At 49.4% G+C, this 21168-nt stretch overlaps 1 protein-coding gene and 1 pseudogene across 1 annotated transcript; both read right to left on the bottom strand.

The window, feature by feature from the left end:
- LOC119281644 overlaps positions 1-21168 on the bottom strand; it is an 86812-nt pseudogene that overhangs the window by 56605 nt on the left and 9039 nt on the right.
- Positions 17605-20690, bottom strand: LOC119281643 (cation/H(+) antiporter 15-like). The gene is made up of 3 exons (XM_037562116.1): positions 19387-20690; positions 18881-19289; positions 17605-18785 (listed from the first exon to the last, which is right to left on the bottom strand). The coding sequence occupies exons 1-3, from the start codon at positions 20659-20661 to the stop codon at positions 17827-17829; spliced, it is 2643 nt and encodes an 880-aa protein (XP_037418013.1). The 5' UTR covers positions 20662-20690; the 3' UTR covers positions 17605-17826.

Below are 21168 nucleotides of genomic sequence, written 5' to 3'. Positions count from 1 at the left end.
CAGTTCTTCCCGTGCCCGAAAATCGCCCAGGCACCGGACGACCGGCAGTTATCGGACGTCCGACGACCGGACGACCGTAAAAACCGGACGTCCGTTCAACTCTGACGAAACTGAATTTTCAGTTCGGCCACCTCCACATTCCCACATTCCACCACATCTTCCAAACCCACATACACAAACATCTTCCACGATACCTCCGATAACGATTTTGACACATTTTGGTCCTTGAGATTTCGAGTTGTGGATTCCGTATCCTTTTGTGTTTCGGCTATCTAGGTACGGTTGACGTCATCACCACCACGGCTCATCTTCGCAAGGGTCTCATCATCGCAAGGATGGTAACTTCGACGACATCTTTGTCATACCTTGCATTTGCATTGATAACCCACATTGCCTCATTTTGCGTAGCTTACCCATCGAGACTAGCCATTGAGTGTTGCCGGCAACGTGACTTGTGCACATTAGGGATCATACTCCATAGCATACATACAATACCATAGTGGTGCATATCTTGGGATCCACTTGTGTGTCACAAAGTTGTCATAGCATACACAATTGCTATCTTGGTTCGTGAAGTTTTGCATGAGAAAAGAGCTCAAAAGTGAAAGAGCCACCCAAGCTTTTAAGCAAAGAGGAAAGATAAGCAAAGAGCTTATGAGCAAGAACCATAGCATCATACTACATTAAGATTGTCATATTGGATCATCTTGGATCATTGCACCGAAATACCATACATATAGCATAATTGGGATAGAGATAGTTGCATTTTTGCCTAGTAGGTTGTGCACAAGTTTGCGTATCCTCCTATTGTGCAATCGTGCTAGCGTCTCTCTAGAATTGTGCAACAAGAGCATTTTCGTGGTTTCCACATTTTGGCTCACTTTTGGTTTGCACAATCCCACTTATCTATTTGCGTGTGTGTTTCCGTGTACCCATAATTGCTTGGTCTACTTGTTGCATTTGCAAATTTGTGCACCGTTTCCAACATTATTGAAGCTCACTTACTATTGCATCAAATTTTGTGCCACCATCCTAACCAAGCTCCACCAAAAGCTTTTACTTGTGTAGGTGTGAGAACCGACAAGAATTGGTACCAACAGTGCTATTTCATTGTCCGCATTTGAGTGAATTTCATTCATCTTCAACATCGGTCAAGGTACATTTGGTACACGTTCTTTTCTTCTTCCACTTACATTTTACTTGGTATGATGGATAGGCCAAGTTCTTCTACAAATCCACCTCTCATCGAGAACGGCGACGACATGTCATCATTCGTCACAAAGAGCCACCTATTTGGTGCTCAAAGGGCGTTACACCAAGAGCAACAAGCTATGAGCGACCGCATCGACAACCTCGCCACCGACTTGCGACTCTCCGAGCAACGTACAAGAGACTACTTCGACGACAAGTTTGACTCTCACAAGCAAGAAAATGATGCAAGAATGGACGAGATCCGCGCCTTGATGAGGAACCGGCATCATTCCACTTCTTCCTCCTCAAGACGGAGCCGCTCGAGTCGACACTCCGATGACACCTTCTCCGGCTCAAGTACACCGTCATCGACCATTCTTCGACGAGCCGCGCGTCAAGACCATCATGCATCTCGGAACCCACTACAAGACAAGCATTCACAAGAGCAAGTCGATGAGCAAGTCCCTCGTCCTCAATCAAACCAAGTGGCTTTTGCTCAAGCCCAAGAACGACAACGACTACGGCGCCAAGAAGAAGAACGAGCACGTCTACACCAAGAAGAACAAGCCGCCGAGGCTCAACGTCTTCAACAACAACAACGTGAAGCGCAAGCTCTTGAGGCGCAACATGCCCTTCAAGAATCAAGTCGAGCCATCGCCAACCGCAATCGCGAACGGCGCAATCAAGAGGAAGCTCTTCGAGAAGAAATCCAAGAGAGGAACTACCTACCGCGTGTGCAACGTCAAGCTCCACAAGCCCCTCTTCAAGCTCGTCAAGCTCCTCTCCAACCTCAAGTTCAACAAGAGCAAGTTGATCATGGACTTCCTCCGCGCCAAGAGCAACATGAGGATGACTACCCTCCATGCCAAGGACATCATCATCACCATCGCCAACAACACAATGAAGAGCAACGCTATGGCAAGCTCAAGTTCACAATGCCCAAGTTCAATGGAAGCAACGATCCGGAAGAATACCTCTCATGGGCATTGAAGGTCGACAAAATCTTTCGTTTGCACAACTTTGAGGAAGAGAAGAAGATCGCTATGGCATCACTTGAGTTCCAAGACTATGTGCTCATATGGTGGGAACAAGTCCTTGAACGCCGTGAAGCAAGAGGTGAACCTCCAATCACCACTTGGACTCAAATGAAGGATGTCATGCGGGCACGCTTTGTACCAACCTACTACAACCGCGATCTCTTCAAGAAGCTACAACTCCTCAAGCAAGGAACAAAGAGTGTTGAAGAATACTACAAGGAAATGGAGATAGCCATGATTCGAGCCAATGTCAAGGAATATGATGAGAAAACAATGGCACGTTTCTTGAATGGACTCAATCATCCCATCAAGAAGATCGCCGACTTCCAACCATATTCCAACCTCATTGAGCTCGTGCATAAAGCAACCAAGGCAGAACGTCAAGTGCAAGATGACTTCAAGTACGCCAAGTACTCATCCAAGACCTACGGCTTCTCCAACATCCAAGCTTCAACGACTCCCCCAACATCAACGTCAACCAAATCTTCTCCAAGCAACGACGACAAGTCAAGTTACAAGAAAACTTCGGCAAGTTCAAGTCGTCTTCCTCCTACTACAAGCAACTTCAAGCCGCGTGCTTCATCATCTACTCCGACCGATGAGACCGTCAAAACAAGCTCCTTCAAGTGTTTCACTTGCGGCGGCTGAGGCCACAAGTCCTATGAATGCACGAACAAGCGCACCATGATCCTCAACGACGACGGCACATATGACTCAATGAGTGAAGAGGAGATGGAAGCCCTTGAGCAAGTGGCCATGCACCGGCGCGTGAACGAAGATGAAGATGATCAAGTCTTTTGTGATGAGGATTCAAGCCCCGCTCTCGTTGTCTCCAAAGTCTTGACACTTCAACATCAACAAGAAGAATACCAATGATGCCACAGCTTCCACACTAAGGTCGGCATCAATGGAAGGCCCGTCAAGGTCATCGTCGATGGAGGTAGTTGCCACAACTTGGCAAGTGAAGAACTATGTTCAAAACTTCAATTGGTCAAGAAGAAGCACCCGCACCCCTACAAGGTTCAATGGCTAAGTGACTCCGACACTATACAAGTTGAGCATACGGTCCAAGTCTCCTTCGAAATTGGTGCCTATGAAGACACTTTGGAATGTGATGTGGTTCCCATGACCGTTTGCCACCTCCTTCTTGGTCGACCATGGCAATTCGACCGTGGTGTCATCCACAATGGGCATACCAACCACTATAGCTTCAAGTTGAAAGGGAAGGAGTATGTGCTACGACCTATGTCTCCTAGTCAAGTGATAGCCGACAAGCAAACCACCCACCATGGCGAGAAGAGTGAGAAAGTTACCCACCAAAAAGTGAGTGAGAGCCACAAGCCAAATATGAGCGCCTCTTCACCTAGAGAGAAAAACCTCATCCTATTTGCCACCAAAAGTGAGATAAGAGAAGTGTGTGAGAACCCATCAAGTGTGATACACTTCGTCCTCGTGTGCAAAGATGGAGAGCCAACAACTAACACCTCTCACGAGTTACCTTTAGTGTTTCACTCTCTTTTGCAGGAATTCAAAGATGTCTTCCCCGATGAGCTATCTCCGGGTCTACCTCCCCTACGAGGCATTGAGCATCGAATCGACCTCATCCCCGGAGCGCCACTTCCAAACAAAGCCCCATACTGTGTCAATCCCGAAGAAACCAAGGAGATTCAACGACAAGTACAACAACTCATCGACAACAGTCACGTACGTGAAAGCTTAAGCCCATGTGCCGTTCCCGTTATCCTTGTACCTAAACCCGATGGCAGTTTTCGCTTGTGTTCCGATTGTAGACCCATAAATGCCATCATCGTTCGTTATAGGCACCCCATTCCTCGCTTAGATGATATGCTTGATGAACTTAGTGGAGCCAACTTTTTCTCAAAAATTGACCTTAAAAGTGGTTATTACCAAATCCGCATTCAAGAAGGTGATGAATGGAAAACTGCTTTCAAAACTAAATTTGGCTTGTATGAGTGGTTAGTCATGCCTATGGGTCTATCGGAAGCTCCCGGTACTTTCGTGCGTCTTATGCATCATGTGCTTAGACCTTACATTGGAGTATTTGTTGTGTTTTACTTTGATGACATTCTTGTGTTTAGCAAAACAATGAAAGACCATATTAATCATGTTATCTGTTTTGCAAACCCTTCGCAAGGAAAGCCATTATGCAAATTTGAGAAAATGCACGTTTGGTGTTGACAAAGTGGTTTTCTTAGGATTTGTTGTCTCTTCAAAAGGTGTTCATGTTGACGAAACTAAAATTGAGGCAACTAAAACTTGGCCCCAACCAACCAATTTGCAACAAGTGCGTAGTTTCCTTGGCCTTGCAGGATTTTATCACCGATTTGTGAAAAACTTGTTGGGGAACGTTGCAGAAAACAAAAAATTTCCTACGGTTTCACCAAGATCCATCTATGAGTTCATCTAGCAACGAGTGATTAGATGCATCTACATACCTTGTAGATCACGAGCGGAAGCGTTCAAGGAACGGGGATGATGTAGTCGAACACGATGTGATTCAAATCACCGATGATCTTAGCACCGAACGGACGGTGCCTCCGCGTTCAACACACGTACGGAACGGATGACGTCTCCTCCTTTCTTGATCCAGCAAAGGGGGAGGAGAGGTTGAGGGAGATGGCACCAGCAGCAGCACGATGGCGTGGTGTTGATGGAGCTGCAGTACTCCGGCAAGGCTACGCCAAGCACTATGGAGGAGGAGGAGGTGTTGGAGATGGAGAAGGAGGCAACCAAAGGCCTGGGGTAGGTTTGCTCCTCCTTTTCCCCACTATATATAGGGCCAAGGGAGAGGGGGAGGCGCAGCCCTTGCCCCTTCCTCCAAGGAAGGGTGCGGCCAAGGGGGGGAAGGAGTCCATCCTCCCCAAGGCACCTCGGAGGTGCCTTCCCCCTTTAGGACTCTCCCCTTTTTTTCTTCTCTTGGCGCATGGGCCTCTTGGGGCTGGTGCCCTTGGCCCATGTAGGCCAAGGCGCACCCCCTACAGCCCATGTCGCCCCCCGGGACAGGTGGACCCACCCGGTGGACCCCCGGGACCCTTCCGGTGGTCCCGGTACAATACCGATAACCCCGAAACTTGTCCCGACGCCCGAAACAGGACTTCCCATATATAAATCTTTACCTCCGGACCATTCCGGAACTCCCCGTGACGTCCGGGATCTCATCCGGGACTCCGAACAACATTCGGGTTACTGCATATACATATCCCTACAACCCTAGCGTCACTGAACCTTAAGTGTGTAGACCCTACGGGTTCGGGAGACATGTAGACATGACCGAGATCGCTCTCCGGTCAATAACCAACAGCGGGATCTGGATACCCATGTTGGCTCCCACATGCTCCATGATGATCTCATCGGATGAACCACGATGTTGAGGATTTAATCAACCCCGTATGCAATTCCCTTTGTCAATCGGTATGTTACTTGCCCGAGACTCGATCGTCGGTATCCCACTACCTTGTTCAATCTCGTTACCGGCAAGTCACTTTACTCGTACCGCAATGCATGATCCCGTGACCAGACACTTGGTCACTTTGAGCTCATAATGATGATGCATTACCGAGTGGGCCCAGTGATACCTCTCCGTTATCCGGAGTGACAAATCCCAGTCTCGATCCGCATAAAACAATAGATACTTTCGGAGATACCTGTAATGCACCTTTATAGTCACCCAGTTACATTGTGACATTTGATACACCCAAAGCACTCCTACGGTATCCAGGAGTTACACGCTCTCATGGTCAAAGGAAGAGATACTTGACATTGGCAAAGCTCTAGCAAACGAACTACACGATCTTTGTACTATGCTTAGGATTGGGTCTTGTCCATCACATCATTCTCCTAATGATGTGATCCCGTTAAAAATGACATCCAATGTCCATAGCCAGGAAACCATGACTATCTATTGATCAACGAGCTAGTCAACTAGAGGCTTACTAGGGACATGTTGGTGTATGTTATTCACACATGTATTACAATTTCTGGATAATACAATTATAGCATGAATAAAGACAATTATCATGAACAAAGAAATATAATAATAATGCTTTTATTATTGCCTCTAGGGCATATTTCCAACAGTCTCCCACTTGCACTAGAGTCAATAATCTAGTTACATTGTGATGAATCGAACACCCATGGAATTCTGGTGTTGATCATGTTTTGCTCTAGGGAGAGGTTTAGTCAACGGATCCGCTACATTCAGGTCCGTATGTACTTTACAAATCTCTATGTCTCCATCTTGAACATTTTCACGGATGGAGTTGAAGCGACGCTTGATGTGCCTTGTCTTCTTGTGAAACCTGGGCTCCTTGGCAAGTGCAATAGCTCCAGTCTTGTCACAGAAGAGCTTGATCGGCCCCGACGCATTGGGTATGACTCCTAGGTCGGCGATGAACTCCTTCACCCATATTGCTTCATGTGCTTCCTCCGAGGCTGCCATGTACTCTGCTTCACATGTAGATCCCGCCACGACACTCTGTTTGCAGCTGCACCAGCTCACTGCTCCACCATTCAACATATACACGTATCCGGTTTGTGACTTAGAGTCATCCAGATCTGTGTCGAAGCTAGCGTCGACGTAACCCTTTACGACGAGCTCTACGTCACCTCCATAAACGAGAAACATTTCCTTAGTCCTTTTTAGGTACTTCAGGATATTCTTGACCGCTGTCCAGTGTTCCTTGCCGGGATTACTTTGGTACCTTCCTACCAAACTTACGGCAAGGTTTACATCAGGTCTGGTACACAGCATGGCATACATAATAGAACCTACGGCTGATGCATAGGGGATGACGCTCATCTCTTCTATATCTTCTACCGTGGTCGGACATTGAGTTGAGCTCAATTTCACACCTTGCAAAACAGGCAAGAACCCTTTCTTGGACTGATCTATTTTGAACTTCTTCAAAATCTTATCGAGGTATGTGCTTTGTGAAAGACCTATGAGGCGTCTTGATCTATCCCTATAGATCTTGATGCCCAATATATAAGCAGCTTCTCCAAGGTCCTTCATTAAAAACCTCTTATTCAAGTAGGCCTTGATGCTGTCCAAGAGTTCTATATCATTTCCCATCAAAAGTATGTCATCTACATATAATATGAGAAATGCTACAGAGCTCCCACTCACTTTCTTGTAAACACGGGCTTCTCCATAAGTCTGTGTAAACCCAAATGCTTTGATCATCTCATCAAAACGAATGTTCCAACTCCGAGATGCTTGCACCAGCCCATAAATCGAGCGTTGGAGCCTGCACACCTTGTCAGCATTTTTAGGATCGACAAAACCTTCCGGCTGCATCATATATAATTCTTCCTTAAGGAAACCATTAAGGAATGCCGTTTTGACGTCCATTTGCCAAATTTCATAATCATAAAATGCGGCAATTGCTAACATGATTCGGACGGACTTCAGCTTCGCTACCGGTGAGAAAGTCTCATCGTAGTCAACCCCTTGAACTTGTCGATAACCCTTAGCGACAAGCCGAGCTTTATAGATGGTCACATTACCATCCGCGTCTGTCTTCTTCTTAAAGATCCATTTATTTTCTATGGCTCGCCGTTCTACGAGCAAGTCAGTCAAAGTCCATACTTCGTTTTCATACATGGATCCTATCTTGGATTTCATGGCTTCTAGCCATTTGTCGGAATCCGGGCCCGCCATCGCTTCTTCATAGTTCGAAGGTTCACTGTTGTCCAACAACATGATTTCCAAGACAGGGTTGCCGTACCATTCTGGTGCAGAACGTGTCCTTGTGGACCTTCGAATTTCAGTAGGAGCTTGATCAGAAGTATCTTGATCATTAATAACTTCCTCTCTAGTCGGTGCAGGTGCCTCAGGAACATTTTCTTGAGTTGCGCCATTTACCGGTTCAAGAGGCAATACTTCATCAAGTTCTACTTTCCTCCCACTTACTTCTTTCGAGAGAAACTCTTTCTCCAGAAAGGATCCATTCCTGGCAACAAAGATCTTGCCTTCGGATCTGAGGTAGAAGGTATACCCATAAGTTTCTTTAGGGTATCCTATGAAGACGCATTTTTCCGACTTAGGTTCGAGCTTTTCAGGTTGAAGTTTCTTGACATAAGCATCGCATCCCCAAACTTTTAGAAACGACAGCTTAGGTTTCTTCCCAAACCATAATTCATACGGTGTCGTCTCAACGGATTTCGACGGAGCCCTATTTAAAGTGAACGCGGCAGTCTCTAAAGCATAGCCCCAAAAGGATAGCGGTAAATCGATAAGAGACATCATAGATCGCACCATATCTAATAGAGTGCGATTACGATGTTCGGACACACCATTATGCTGAGGTGTTCCAGGCGGCGTGAGTTGTGAAACTATTCCACATTTTCTTAAGTGTGTGCCAAATTCGTGACTCAAGTATTCTCCTCCACGATCTGATCGTAGAAACTTGATTTTCCTGTCACGTTGATTTTCAACCTCACTCTGAAATTCCTTGAACTTTTCAAAGGTTTTAGACTTGTGTTTCATTAAGTAGACATACCCATATCTACTCAAGTCATCAGTGAGGGTGAGAACATAACGATAGCCACCGCGAGCCTCAACACTCATTGGACCGCACACATCAGTATGTATGATTTCCAATAAGTTGGTTGCTCGCTCCATTGTTCCTGAGAACGGAGTCTTGGTCATTTTTCCCATGAGGCATGGTTCGCACGTGTCAAATGATTCATAATCAAGAGACTCTAAAAGTCCATCTGCATGGAGCTTCTTCATGCGTTTGATACCTATGTGACCAAGGCGGCAGTGCCACAAGTATGTGGGACTATCGTTATCAACTTTACATCTTTTGGTACTCACACTATGAACATGTGTAGTAATACGCTCGAGATTCATTAAGAATAAACCATTGACTATCGGAGCATGACCATAAAACATATCTCTCATATAAATAGAACAACCATTATTCTCAGATTTAAATGAGTAGCCATCTCGTATTAAACGAGATCCTGATACAATGTTCATGCTCAAACTTGGCACTAAATAACAATTATTGAGGTTTATAACTAATCCCATAGGTAAATGTAGAGGTAGCGTGCCGACGGCGATCACATCGACCTTGGAACCATTCCCGACGCGCATCGTCACCTCGTCCCTCTCTAGTTTTCGTTTATTCCGCAGCTCCTGCTGTGTGTTACAAATATGAGCAACGACACCGGTATCAAATACCCAGGAGTTACTACGAGTACTGGTAAGGTACACATCAATTACATGTATATCAAATATACCTTTGGTGTTGCCGGCCTTCTTGTCCGCTAAGTATTTGGGGCAGTTCCGCTTCCAGTGACCCTTCCCTTTGCAATAAAAGCACTCTGTCTCAGGCTTGGGTCCATTCTTTGACTTCTTCCCGACAGCTTGCTTGCCGGGCGCAGCAACTTCCTTGCCGTCCTTCTTGAAGTTCTTTTTACCCTTGCCCTTCTTGAACTTAGTGGTTTTATTCATCATCAACACTTGATGTTCCTTCTTGACTTCTACCTCTGCTGATTTCAGCATAGCAAATACTTCAGGAATGGTCTTTTCCATCCCCTGCATATTGAAGTTCATCACAAAGCTCTTGTAGCTTGGTGGAAGTGACTGGAGGATTCTGTCAATGACCGCGTCATCCGGGAGATTAACTCCCAGCTGAGTCAAGCGGTTATGTAACCCAGACATAGTGAGTATGTGCTCACTGACAGAACTATTTTCCTCCATCTTACAGCTGAAGAATTTGTCGGAGACTTCATATCTCTCGACCCGGGCATGAGCTTGAAAAACCATTTTCAGCTCTTCGAACATCTCATATGCTCCATGTCTCTCAATACGCTTTTGGAGCCCCGGCTCTAGGCTGTAAAGCATGCCGCACTGAACGAGGGAGTAGTCATCGGAACGTGCCTGCCAAGCGTTCATAACGTCTTGTTCTGCAGGGAGAACAGGTGCGTCACCCAGCGGTGCTTGTAGGACATAATCTTTCTTGGCAGCTATGAGGATGATCCTCAGGTTCCGGACCCAGTCCGTATAGTTGCTGCCATCGTCTTTCAGCTTGGTTTTCTCTAGGAACATGTTGAAATTGAATACAACGTTGGCCATTTGATCTACAGGACATATTGTAAAGATTTTAGACTAAGTTTCATGATAATTAAGTTCATCTAATCAAATTATTAATGAACTCCCACTCAGATTAGACATCCCTCTAGTCATCTAAGTGTTACACGATCCGAGTCGACTAGGCCATGTCCGATTAACACGTGAGACGGACTAGTCATCGCCGGTGAACATCTTCATGTTGATCGTATCTTCCATACGACTCGTGTTCGACCTTTCGGTCTCTGTGTTCCGAGGCCATGTCTTCACATGCTAGGCTCGTCAAGTTAACCCTAAGTGTTTTTGCTTGTGTAAAACTTCTTACACCCGTTGTATGTGAACGTAAGAATCTATCACACCCGATTAACACGTTGTGCTTCGAAACGACGAACTGTAGCAACGGTGCACAGTTAGGGGAGAACACTTCTTGAAATTGTTGTAAGGGATCATCTTATTCACTACCGCCGTTCTAAGTAAACAAGATGCAAAACATGATAAACATCACATGCAATCAAATAATAATAGTGACATGATATGGCCAATATCACATAGCTCCTTTGATCTCCATCTTGGGGCTCCATGATCATCCTTTCACCGTCATACTCATCGACATGTAAGTTGTGATTCCTATTACAATAGCATGAACATCTCATACATCACATATAGATCATTCATCATTCATCACAACTTTGGCCATATCACATCACATAGCATACCCTGCAAAAACAAGTTAGACGTTCTCTAATTGTTGTTTGCATGTTTTACGTGGCTGCCATGGGTTTCTAGCAAGAACGTTTCTTACCTACGCAAAGACCACAACGTGATATGCCAATTGCTATTTACCCTTCATAAGGACCCTTTTCATCGAATCCGATCCGACTAAAGTAGGAGAGACAGACACCCGCTGGCCACCTTATGCAACTAGTGCATGTCAGTCGGTGGAACCTGTCTCACGTAAGAGTACGTGTAAGGTCGGTCCGGGCCGCTTCATCCCACGATGCCGCCGAATCAAGATAAGACTAGTAACGGCAAGCATATTGAACAAAATCAACGCTCACAACTACTTTGTGTTCTACTCGTGCAAGAGAACTACGCATAGACCTAGCTCATGATGCCACTGTTGGGGAACGTTGCAGAAAACAAAAATTTTCCTACGGTTTCACCAAGATCCATCTATGAGTTCATCTAGCAACGAGTGATTAGATGCATCTACATACCTTGTAGATCGCGAGCGGAAGCGTTCAAGGAACGGGGATGATGTAGTCGAACACGATGTGATTCAAATCACCGATGATCTTAGCACCGAACGGACGGTGCCTCCGCGTTCAACACACGTACGGAACGGATGACGTCTCCTCCTTTCTTGATATAGCAAGGGGGGAGGAGAGGTTGAGGGAGATGGCACCAGCAGCAGCACGACGGCGTGGTGTTGATGGAGCTGCAGTACTCCGGCAGGACTACGCCAAGCACTATTGAGGAGGAGGAGGTGTTGGAGATGGAGAAGGATGCAACCAAAGGCCTGGGGTAGGTTTGCTCCTCCTTTTCCCCACTATATATAGGGCCAAGGGAGAGGGGGAGGCGCAGCCCTTGCCCCTTCCTCCAAGGAAGGGTGCGGCCAAGGGGGGGAAGGAGTCCATCCTCCCCAAGGCACCTCGGAGGTGCCTTCCCCCTTTAGGACTCTCCCCTTTTTTTCTTCTCTTGGCGCATGGGCCTCTTGGGGCTGGTGCCCTTGGACCATGTAGGCCAAGGCGCACCCCCTACAGCCCATGTCGCCCCCCGGGACAGGTGGACCCACCCGGTGGACCCCCGGGACCCTTCCGGTGGTCCCGGTACAATACCGATAACCCCGAAACTTGTCCCGACGCCCGAAACAGGACTTTCCATATATAAATCTTTACCTCCAGACCATTCCGGAACTCCTCGTGACATCCGGGATCTCATCCGGGACTCCGAACAACATTCGGGTTACTGCATATACATATCCCTACAACCCTAGCGTCACTGAACCTTAAGTGTGTAGACCCTACGGGTTCGGGAGACATGTAGACATGACCGAGATCGCTCTCCGGTCAATAACCAATAGCGGGATCTGGATACCCATGTTGGCTCCCACATGCTCCACGATGATCTCATCGGATGAACCACGATGTCGAGGATTTAATCAACCCCGTATGCAATTCCCTTTGTCAATCGGTATGTTACTTGCCCGAGACTCGATCGTCAGTATCCCAATACCTTGTTCAATATCGTTACCGGCAAGTCACTTTACTCGTACCGCAATGCATGATCCCGTGACCAGACACTTGGTCACTTTGAGCTCATAATGATGATGCATTACCGAGTGGGCCCAGTGATACCTCTCCGTTATCCGGAGTGACAAATCCCAGTCTCGATCCGCATAAAACAATAGATACTTTCGGAGATACCTGTAATGCACCTTTATAGTCACCCAGTTACGTTGTGACGTTTGATACACCCAAAGCACTCCTACGGTATCCAGGAGTTACACGCTCTCATGGTCAAAGGAAGAGATACTTGACATTGGCAAAGCTCTAGCAAACGAACTACACGATCTTTGTACTATGCTTAGGATTGGGTCTTGTCCATCACATCATTCTCCTAATGATGTGATCCCGTTATCAATGACATCCAATGTCCATAGCCAGGAAACCATGACTATCTATTGATCAACAAGCTAGTCAACTAGAGGATTACTAGGGACATGTTGGTGTCCGTTATTCACACATGTATTACGATTTCCGGATAATACAATTATAGCATGAATAAAGACAATTATCATGAACAAAGAAATATAATAATAATGCTTTTATTATTGCCTCTAGGGCATATTTCCAACAAAACTTTAGCACAATTGTCGCTCCTTTGCATGCCTTGAGTAAGAAGAATGCTCCTTTTGTTTGGGGATCTTTGCAATCCACCGCTTTGGATGAACTCAAGTCTTTTCTTACTCATTCCCCGATTCTTGCTTTGTCCAATTTTGACAAAACTTTTGAGGTTCATTGTGATGCAAGTGGTACCGGAATTGGCGGAGTTTTGATGCAAGAAAAACGAGCCATTGCATATTTTAGTGAAAAACTCTCCGGTGCTCAACTTAACTATCCCACATATGACAAAGAATTGTATGCTTTAGTGCATGTACTACATGTTTGGGAACATTATCTTAGACCTCATGAGTTTGTCATCCATACCGATCATGAAACACTTAAATACCTAAAAGGTCAAACTAATTTGAACAAGCGTCATGCCAAATGGAGTGAATTCATTGAATCTTTTCCTTATGTGATCAAGTACATTAAGGGTAAAGAAAATGTAGTAGCGGATGCACTTTCACGCATATGCACACTTGTGACTAAACTTGAGTTGAATATTATTGGTTTTGAGCACATAAAAAGACTTATATGCTAATGATCCATCTTTTGCTATTCATTATGCTAAATGTTTGACGCATACATCTTGGGAACAATATTACATCAAGGATGGTTATCTTATGAGAGCTAACAAACTCTGCATTCCCGAGTCTTCTCTTCGTTTGCTACTTTTGCAAGAGGCTCATGGAGGTGGACTCATGGGACACTTTGGACGCGACAAGACCTTCGCCACGCTCTCCAAGAACTACTTTTGGCCCAAGATGTTCCGCGACGTCTCACACTTCACCACCCGATGCTCTACATGTCGCAAAGCTAAGTCAAAAGCTCAATCCCATGGTCTTTACATGCCACTTCCCATTCCTTATCAACCTTGGGAAGACATTAGCATGGATTTTGTACTTGGTTTGCCTAGAACTCAAAATGGCAAGGATTCCGTCTTTGTTGTTCTGGACGGATTTTCTAAGATGGCACATTTCATTCCTTGCAACAAGATAGACGATGCTTCACATATTGCTAATCTCTTTTGTAGGGAAATCTTGCGTCTCCATGGAGTACCAAAGACAATAGTCTCCGACCGCGACGTCAAGTTCTTGAGATACTTTTGGAAGACTCTATGCACCAAGGTCGGAATCAAGCTCTTGTTCTCATCCGCATACCATCCTCAAACCGACGGCCAAACAGAGGTGACGAACCGGACACTATCCACTCTACTTCGCGTGTTGATCAAGAGGAACATCAAGGAGTGGGAGGCATGTCTACCCATCGCCGAGTACACCTACAACCGTGCAAGACATTCGACTACCGGCAAGTCCCCCTTCGAGGTCGTCTACGGCTTCAACCCATTGTCACCATTGGACATTCTACCTCTCCCTCTACAAGAGCGCACCAACATGGATGCGAGTGCACGGGCAAGCTACATCAAGAAGATGCATGAAGATACAAGGCACACCATCGAGCGCCAAGTACAATGACTAGCGACCAAGCTCAACGTCAACAAGCAACCCATGATCTTCAACATTGGCGATCTTGTGTGGATACACCTTCGAAAGGACCGCTTCCCCAACGAACGCAAGTCCAAACTTCTACCTCGAGCCGACGGACCCTTCAAGGTGCTAGCACACTACAACGACAACGCCTACAAGATAGATCTACCACGAGGCAAGTACAATGTGAGCGACATCTTCAACATCAAGGACCTTGCGCCATACCATGGAGATGAAGATCTTGATCCGAGGTCGGATCCTTCCCAAGGGGGGGGGGGACATGATGCGGATCATCCCTCGCTCATCCCCATGGACGTGTCTACATCTTCCTCAACACCACTTGGACCCATGACAAGAGCTAGAGCCAAGGCTATCAAAGATAAGGTGAACTCGCTCCTTTCCGAACTTCCTCTCTCTACTCACGAGACTTGGCTACTACCTCATATGGACACTTTGTGTGTGATCAGGTACCTGGAGGAAAGCCATGGTGCATCTACATCCATTGGACAAGGAGACGAAGCTACCAACCGCGAAGGTCAAGAAGAAGATCAACCGGAGAAAGCTCCAGCCACCGGACGACCGGTCGGGACCGGACGTCCGGCACCTGAAGCCCCAGCCACCAAGCCCCAGCGAGCGGACGTCCGGCCCAGACCGGATGACCGGCCACACTCCAGCGAGCGGACGATCGGAACCACCGGACGACCGGCATCTGTCAACAGAATGGAAATTAGCGGAAGTAGGAAACTTCCGGACGTCCGGTGCACCCGTTCCAGAGAGCTTCCAGCAGACGTCCGGCGACACCGGACGACCGGTCCCTCGTGAACGACCGGACGACCGGTCCCCAGCGGACGTTCGGTACCTGTCTGCACACAGTTTCGGGCCAAAGCCCATGTACCCCTCCACTTTGCCCCCTTTTGCACTAAGACTATAAATAGGACCCCTCCTCCTCCTAGCTAGGGTAGCATTGGATTAGCTCATATTTGTGAGAGAGCCTTTGCTCATCCACTTGGATACTTATCCTCGGAGTTCAGGACCTCTTCGGAGAAGATCCCCCAAGCGGATTCAAGACCCCTCTCTAGGGAAGACCATCAAGACCTCCGTTAGGAGATGAACTGTTCTTTGTATACTTACCTTTGTTGACTATGGATCATATGCATCTCTGTGTGTTCGGTGATCTAGCACTCGTGTGATCTATTCTTTGTCGGTTTCGTGATCCTCTCTCGTCCTCCCCGTGATTTTCCCTTTGTGCTTCCGCGTGTTCTTCGTGTTTCTCCCGTGGGATCCCTCCAAACGTGAAAGATCATCCACCTAGGGTTTTGCCCTACATCAACATGTCTAACTATCTTGATTCTGTCATAAAATCGTCATGGATGTACATGCATGACAGGAAACATGACCTACTGTGACGAACACGTATCATCACGGAAGTGTATTTTTTTTGTAGTGAATGATCCTTCGCTAAGATGCAACCTTGAGAATCTTCTAGAGGGGCTGAATGGTCCTGAGAATAGCTACACCGTTTAGATCCCTTTTTTTGCATGAGCTCTTCGAAATGTCATTTGAGCTTGAAAATTTGCACGCTCCTAGAAAACTCGAGCATCTTGGATGTAAAATCAAAATCAGTTTTCTTTTGTGGTTTCTCTTGAATTTACCGTTCATCGAGAGCATATGCGCATGGGCTCAAACATGGATTACCCGCTTGTGCTATCACTAAGCTGCATTTTTGGGTTGGGAAGTACCGATAAATCTGACTGATTTGTCTGGTTCAAAGAATGATCACTTAGAAATTGGCATGCACTTATTTGATCAACCAAAAAAATAATGTTGACCTCTAGTTTCATGACAGAAAGAACAATACATGCAGCTGTAAACCCGGCAACAAGGTACGTGTGAGCACTAAATGAATCTGAGTTAATTGCTGAAAACTACTACATTTGTGGTTAGGATTGCATAAAACTACCTACTCCCTTTCTTTTGCAAAATTCACCGCATATGGTGTAATTCATTGGCAAAAAACATTGATCGAGGGATTTGGTCCGTTTGAGCATTTTCCCGACAGGTGGGCACAGTGGCGTCCTCCTCATCTACGAACCAAGGCAATGAAGGAGGGCAGCTGGATCTCACTGGTCGAGGAGAGCAACTGGATCTTGCCATTATCGGTCGGTTGTAGCCACCCCGCGATATGGAGAGGAGGGAGACGGCCGGGAAGGCGAGCACAAAGCTCGTCGGCGCACAGCGTGACCACGACATCCAGGTGCGCATCCAGGCCCCAGGCCCCCAGGGCTCAGGCCTGGGGTGTGAGGCCCAAACGCACTATATACTGTTGCAGTTTACTGTACAGATATGCTACAGTGTACAAAGACGGCTCGCAGCGGCCCACTGGGCTAGCTCCACCCCCAACGACATCCACGGCAGATGGCAGGGCCAGGACGTTGCCATTCGCACTGCTCGCCGACACTCCATCGGCTGAGCTCGTCGAGATGGAGAATGTGCTTCGTTAGTATGTGGTAGCGTTGCTCATCGGCCGAGCTACTTGATGCAGCAGTCGTCGTACAAGGGGGGAGAGCGCGACACAGGTGGTTGATCGGCGGCATCCATCCCGACGACGCCGCCCCTCGTCGGTGACGCGAGCCCATGGGCGCTGCAGTGTACACACGGGGGATGGGTTTGACTGCATTTTTTTTTATTTTTGATTGAGGGATGTCTAAGTCAAAAAGAGATTTAAGAAGATAGAGTAGACTATTCATTGCGTACATGTGGCAATTTTTTTGCCAAGTCAGCTCTGATGACCTGGTCCATCTGTCATAAACACGTTTAAAACGCCATCCCTCGATTAGTGTTTTCTGCAGATGAGTTACGCAATACACGGTGAGTTTAAAAAAAAAGACCAGATAGCGGTAGTTTCCTCCAATTAACTCCAATGAATCTGATACAACAGTATAACACTACATAACTAATCTGACTAATTTGTCTAGCTGTGAGAGTGATCACTTGGAAACTGACTAGCTAGCAGGCTTCGATCAGAAGACAATAATCTCAGCCTTCACGCACGTTCCATGCATTGCCGTGTCACGATACAACTAATCCTACACAGTACAGAAATTCCAACAGCGAAGACCCTCAGCGCCTCAGAAGCCTACGGTGCCACTAGACCAGCTATTGGCCGCCGACGACGCCGGGATCGTCTGGTACCCCCCGGGCCCCGCGGCCGGATGCATGTTAGCGTTGCTCAGGTACTGGCGTACCGGGTCGACGCTGGCGGCCGGCGCCGCGGCGGCCATGGGCACCCCGGCGGCCATGGGCGCCCCGGCCACCACGTACTGCTGCACCACCAGCACCGACACCCCCATGGAGAAGTCCGACGACACGAGCATGTCGCCGATGGGCCCCAGCTCCGGGGACTCCATCCAGTCCTCCAGCGCCGACGTCATCGGCGACCCGGCCTCGCCGGGGCGGCGGCCCACGATGTACATCTCGTGCGTGCTGCTGTCCATGCTCCGGATGGCCGCCACCGTCTCCTCGCTGTTGGTCACCGTCTTGTCCGCGTACGTGATGGCGCCGTTGCCGTGGTTGCGCGCGCGGAACTCGCCCAGGTACTCCTCGTCCATCTCCAGCTCGGTCTTGCCCTCCGCGCCGATGTTGATCGCGCGCGAGTCCGCCGTGGCGGCCGAGCGGTAGGTGGGGCTGGAGAAGGATCGCTCCCGGTAGTCCGGCGGGAGGAACCGCACGATGGCGAGGCTGACGGCGGGGTTCTCCACCATCCTCCACGCGTAGGCGAGCGCCTCGCGGTCGTCGGGCCCGCCGAAGAAGAAGAGCACCAGGCGGTGCTCATCCGCCATGCGCGCCGCGGCGGCGCTGAGGCCGCGGTCCACGAGGATGGCGACCGAGCACGGGGACGTGGACAGGAGGCTCTCGTTGAACCCGCGGATGGACGGGTTGATCGGCTCCATGCCGCCGTCCACCGTCTGCTGCTTGTGGAAAGGGACGACGATGAGCGAGACGTGCTTGTCCTCCGCGAGCACGGACACGTCCTCATGCATGGTTTGGTACGGCGACACGGCCGCCAGCGTCTGGATGGAGACACCACCTGCGTCGCACAAGCACCGTGCATGCTCCGTGTCAGCGTAGACATATAGCCTTACGAAATGTATGTACTGAGCACCAAAAATACTGAGTACTGACCAGTGTGCATCTCGTAGTTCTCGAATGCGTTGAAGATGTGCTCCGTCGTAGCCGGCAAGGCAGAGGAGCCTGACTGGCTATTCGTCGAGGCGGAGGCGGCGGCGGCAGCAAGCATGTTGGAGGCTCGGCCGGTGAGCTCGACGAGGTGGAGCGCGTAGATGAAGATGGGGGAGCGCTTGCTCGGGTTCGAGAGGTCGAGCAGCGACAGCACGGACGGCACGTTACGGGTGGTGTGCACGCAGGCCAGCATCCGGAGCTCGCTGTCGTGCCTGATGCGCTGCAGGTTCCTCCGCTTGTATCCGACGAGCCGCCGCGCCGGCTTGTGCAAGCTCGTCACGATCGGTGTCACCAGAGCCGTCATCCCCACTGACACCATCACCATCACCGCGAACGACTCGTCATCCAACACCTATGTGCATGCTTAACCTGATCAATGGCTGACACCGATATTGCTAAAAATAAGGGTGAAATTTGCTGTGCGTGTGACGGTGTGACCGTGTGCGTACCTGCCTGTCTCTCCCAATGTTGAGCACGATCATTTCCACGAGCCCCCTGGTGTTCATGAGGAATCCGAGGGCAATGCCCTCACGGAACGGCATGGTGTAGAGCGCCGCGATGATGATGGTGCCCATGATCTTGGCGAAGCTGGCCATGACGAACACGAGCACGAGCAAGCCGACGGTGACAGGGTCGCGCGCCTTGGTGATGTTGGTGCGCAGGCCGCTGATGGCGAAGAAGAGCGGGAGGAGGAGCCCGGTGACGAAGTCCTCGAGCTTCTCGATGAGCGTGACGCCGAGCGGCCCGCTCGGGATGACCAGGCCGTAGATGAAGGCGCCAAAGACGGAGTGGATGCCGATGGCCTCGGTGCAGACACCGGCGAGCAGGACGCCGGCAAGGATGAGCGACACATCCATGTCGCTGATGCTCTCGCCCTCGGGGATGCGGTGGATGAGCCACCACATCGCTGGGCGCACGACGTAGAAGCATATGAGCACGAAGGCCACCCCGGAGAGGAGCACCCACAGGGACGACAGCGCCGTGCTGTCCACCTCCGTGATGGCGATGGCGAGCGCGAGCAGGATCCACGCGCACATGTCGTTGACGATGGCGGCCGACATGGCGATGCGGCCGAGCTCCGTGTTGAGCAGCTTGATCTCGGCGAGGATGCGGGCGAGCACGGGGAACGCCGTGACGGAGAGCGCGACGCCGAGGAAGAGCAGGAAGGAGGTCTGGTGCACGTTCCGGGACACCTGGTGCCGGAGTATGAAGGACGTGGCGGTGCCGATGCAGAAGGGCAGCGCCATCCCGGCCAAAGCCACGAACAGCGCCTTCTTGCCGGACCGCTTGATCACGTCGATGTCCATCTCCAGCCCGACGAGGAAGAGGAAGTAGAGCAGGCCGAGGTGCGCCACCGTCTCGAGAGTGAGCAGGCTGCGCTGCGGGAACACCAGGTTGCCCCAGCCGTCCATCTGGCCCATGAGGGACGGCCCGAGCACGACGCCGGCGAGGATCTCAGCGATGACGCGGGGCTGGCGGAAGGGCTTGAGGAGGAGCACGAGGACGCGGGTGGTGATGACGATGACGGCGACCTGGAGGATGAAGAGCGGGAGGGAGAACTCGAGCGGGTTGACGCCCTGCCAGATGCCGTTGGTGGTGATCATCATGGGCGAGTAGCACACCACCATGTTGGTGATCTTGGACGCCGTCGCATTGTGGGTCTGCGCCGTCACGTTCGTCGGCAGGTCGACGTCGGCGTTCAAGGGCGCTACGGTGGATGCCATCTTGGCGCATGGCACGGCACGGCACGAGGGAGCCCTCGCGCGCGGTGATCACACGCTCCCTGCTAGCTAGATTGGCCACCCGGCCGTGTGCGCCTTGCGAGTTTTGCTCCGGGGAACTTTGGGGAGGTTGCACCGGGGGCACGAGGCCGAGGCGCAACTCGCAGAAAGTGGGAGGAAAAGGTCAAAAGAGGGAGTCCGGGTCACTCAACGTTGGAAGGCTGCCGATCGGTTGCCCGGGCACTTTGGAGTTTGCGCAGGATCTCCGGTTTTGACCGGTCATCCCCATTTCTAGTTCTACCACGAATTGTGTGGTTCTCATTACGGATCGGCCCATCTCGCATGCACCTACTACTTCATGCTCCAAAGTTAAGTCTCCTTGCTGCCCCATCAGTCCAGATTTATGAGGAGAGATATTCGTGTCGCCCCCCACAGCAGACCTGGGGCCAAACCCTAGCACCGGGCAGTGCCCCTTATCACCGTCGGCGGGCGTCGCAGGTGATGGTGTCC

This window comes from Triticum dicoccoides, chromosome 3B (assembly GCF_002162155.2).
Source record: "Triticum dicoccoides isolate Atlit2015 ecotype Zavitan chromosome 3B, WEW_v2.0, whole genome shotgun sequence".
NCBI lineage: Eukaryota > Viridiplantae > Streptophyta > Magnoliopsida > Poales > Poaceae > Triticum > Triticum dicoccoides.
This window is presented reverse-complemented; position numbering and strand designations above follow the sequence as displayed.

What these genes read in the sequence shown, in the direction of transcription:
- LOC119281643 (XM_037562116.1), bottom strand. Translation starts at nt 20,661, where the DNA reads ATGGCATCCACCGTAGCGCCCTTGAACGCCGACGTCGACCTGCCGACG. An exon ending in ACATTGGGAGAGACAGGCAG is followed by an intron (nt 19,290 to 19,386) that starts GTACGCACACGG and finishes GCATGCACATAG; the next exon opens with GTGTTGGATGACGAGTCGTT. An exon ending in GAACTACGAGATGCACACTG is followed by an intron (nt 18,786 to 18,880) that starts GTCAGTACTCAG and finishes TGTGCGACGCAG; the next exon opens with GTGGTGTCTCCATCCAGACG.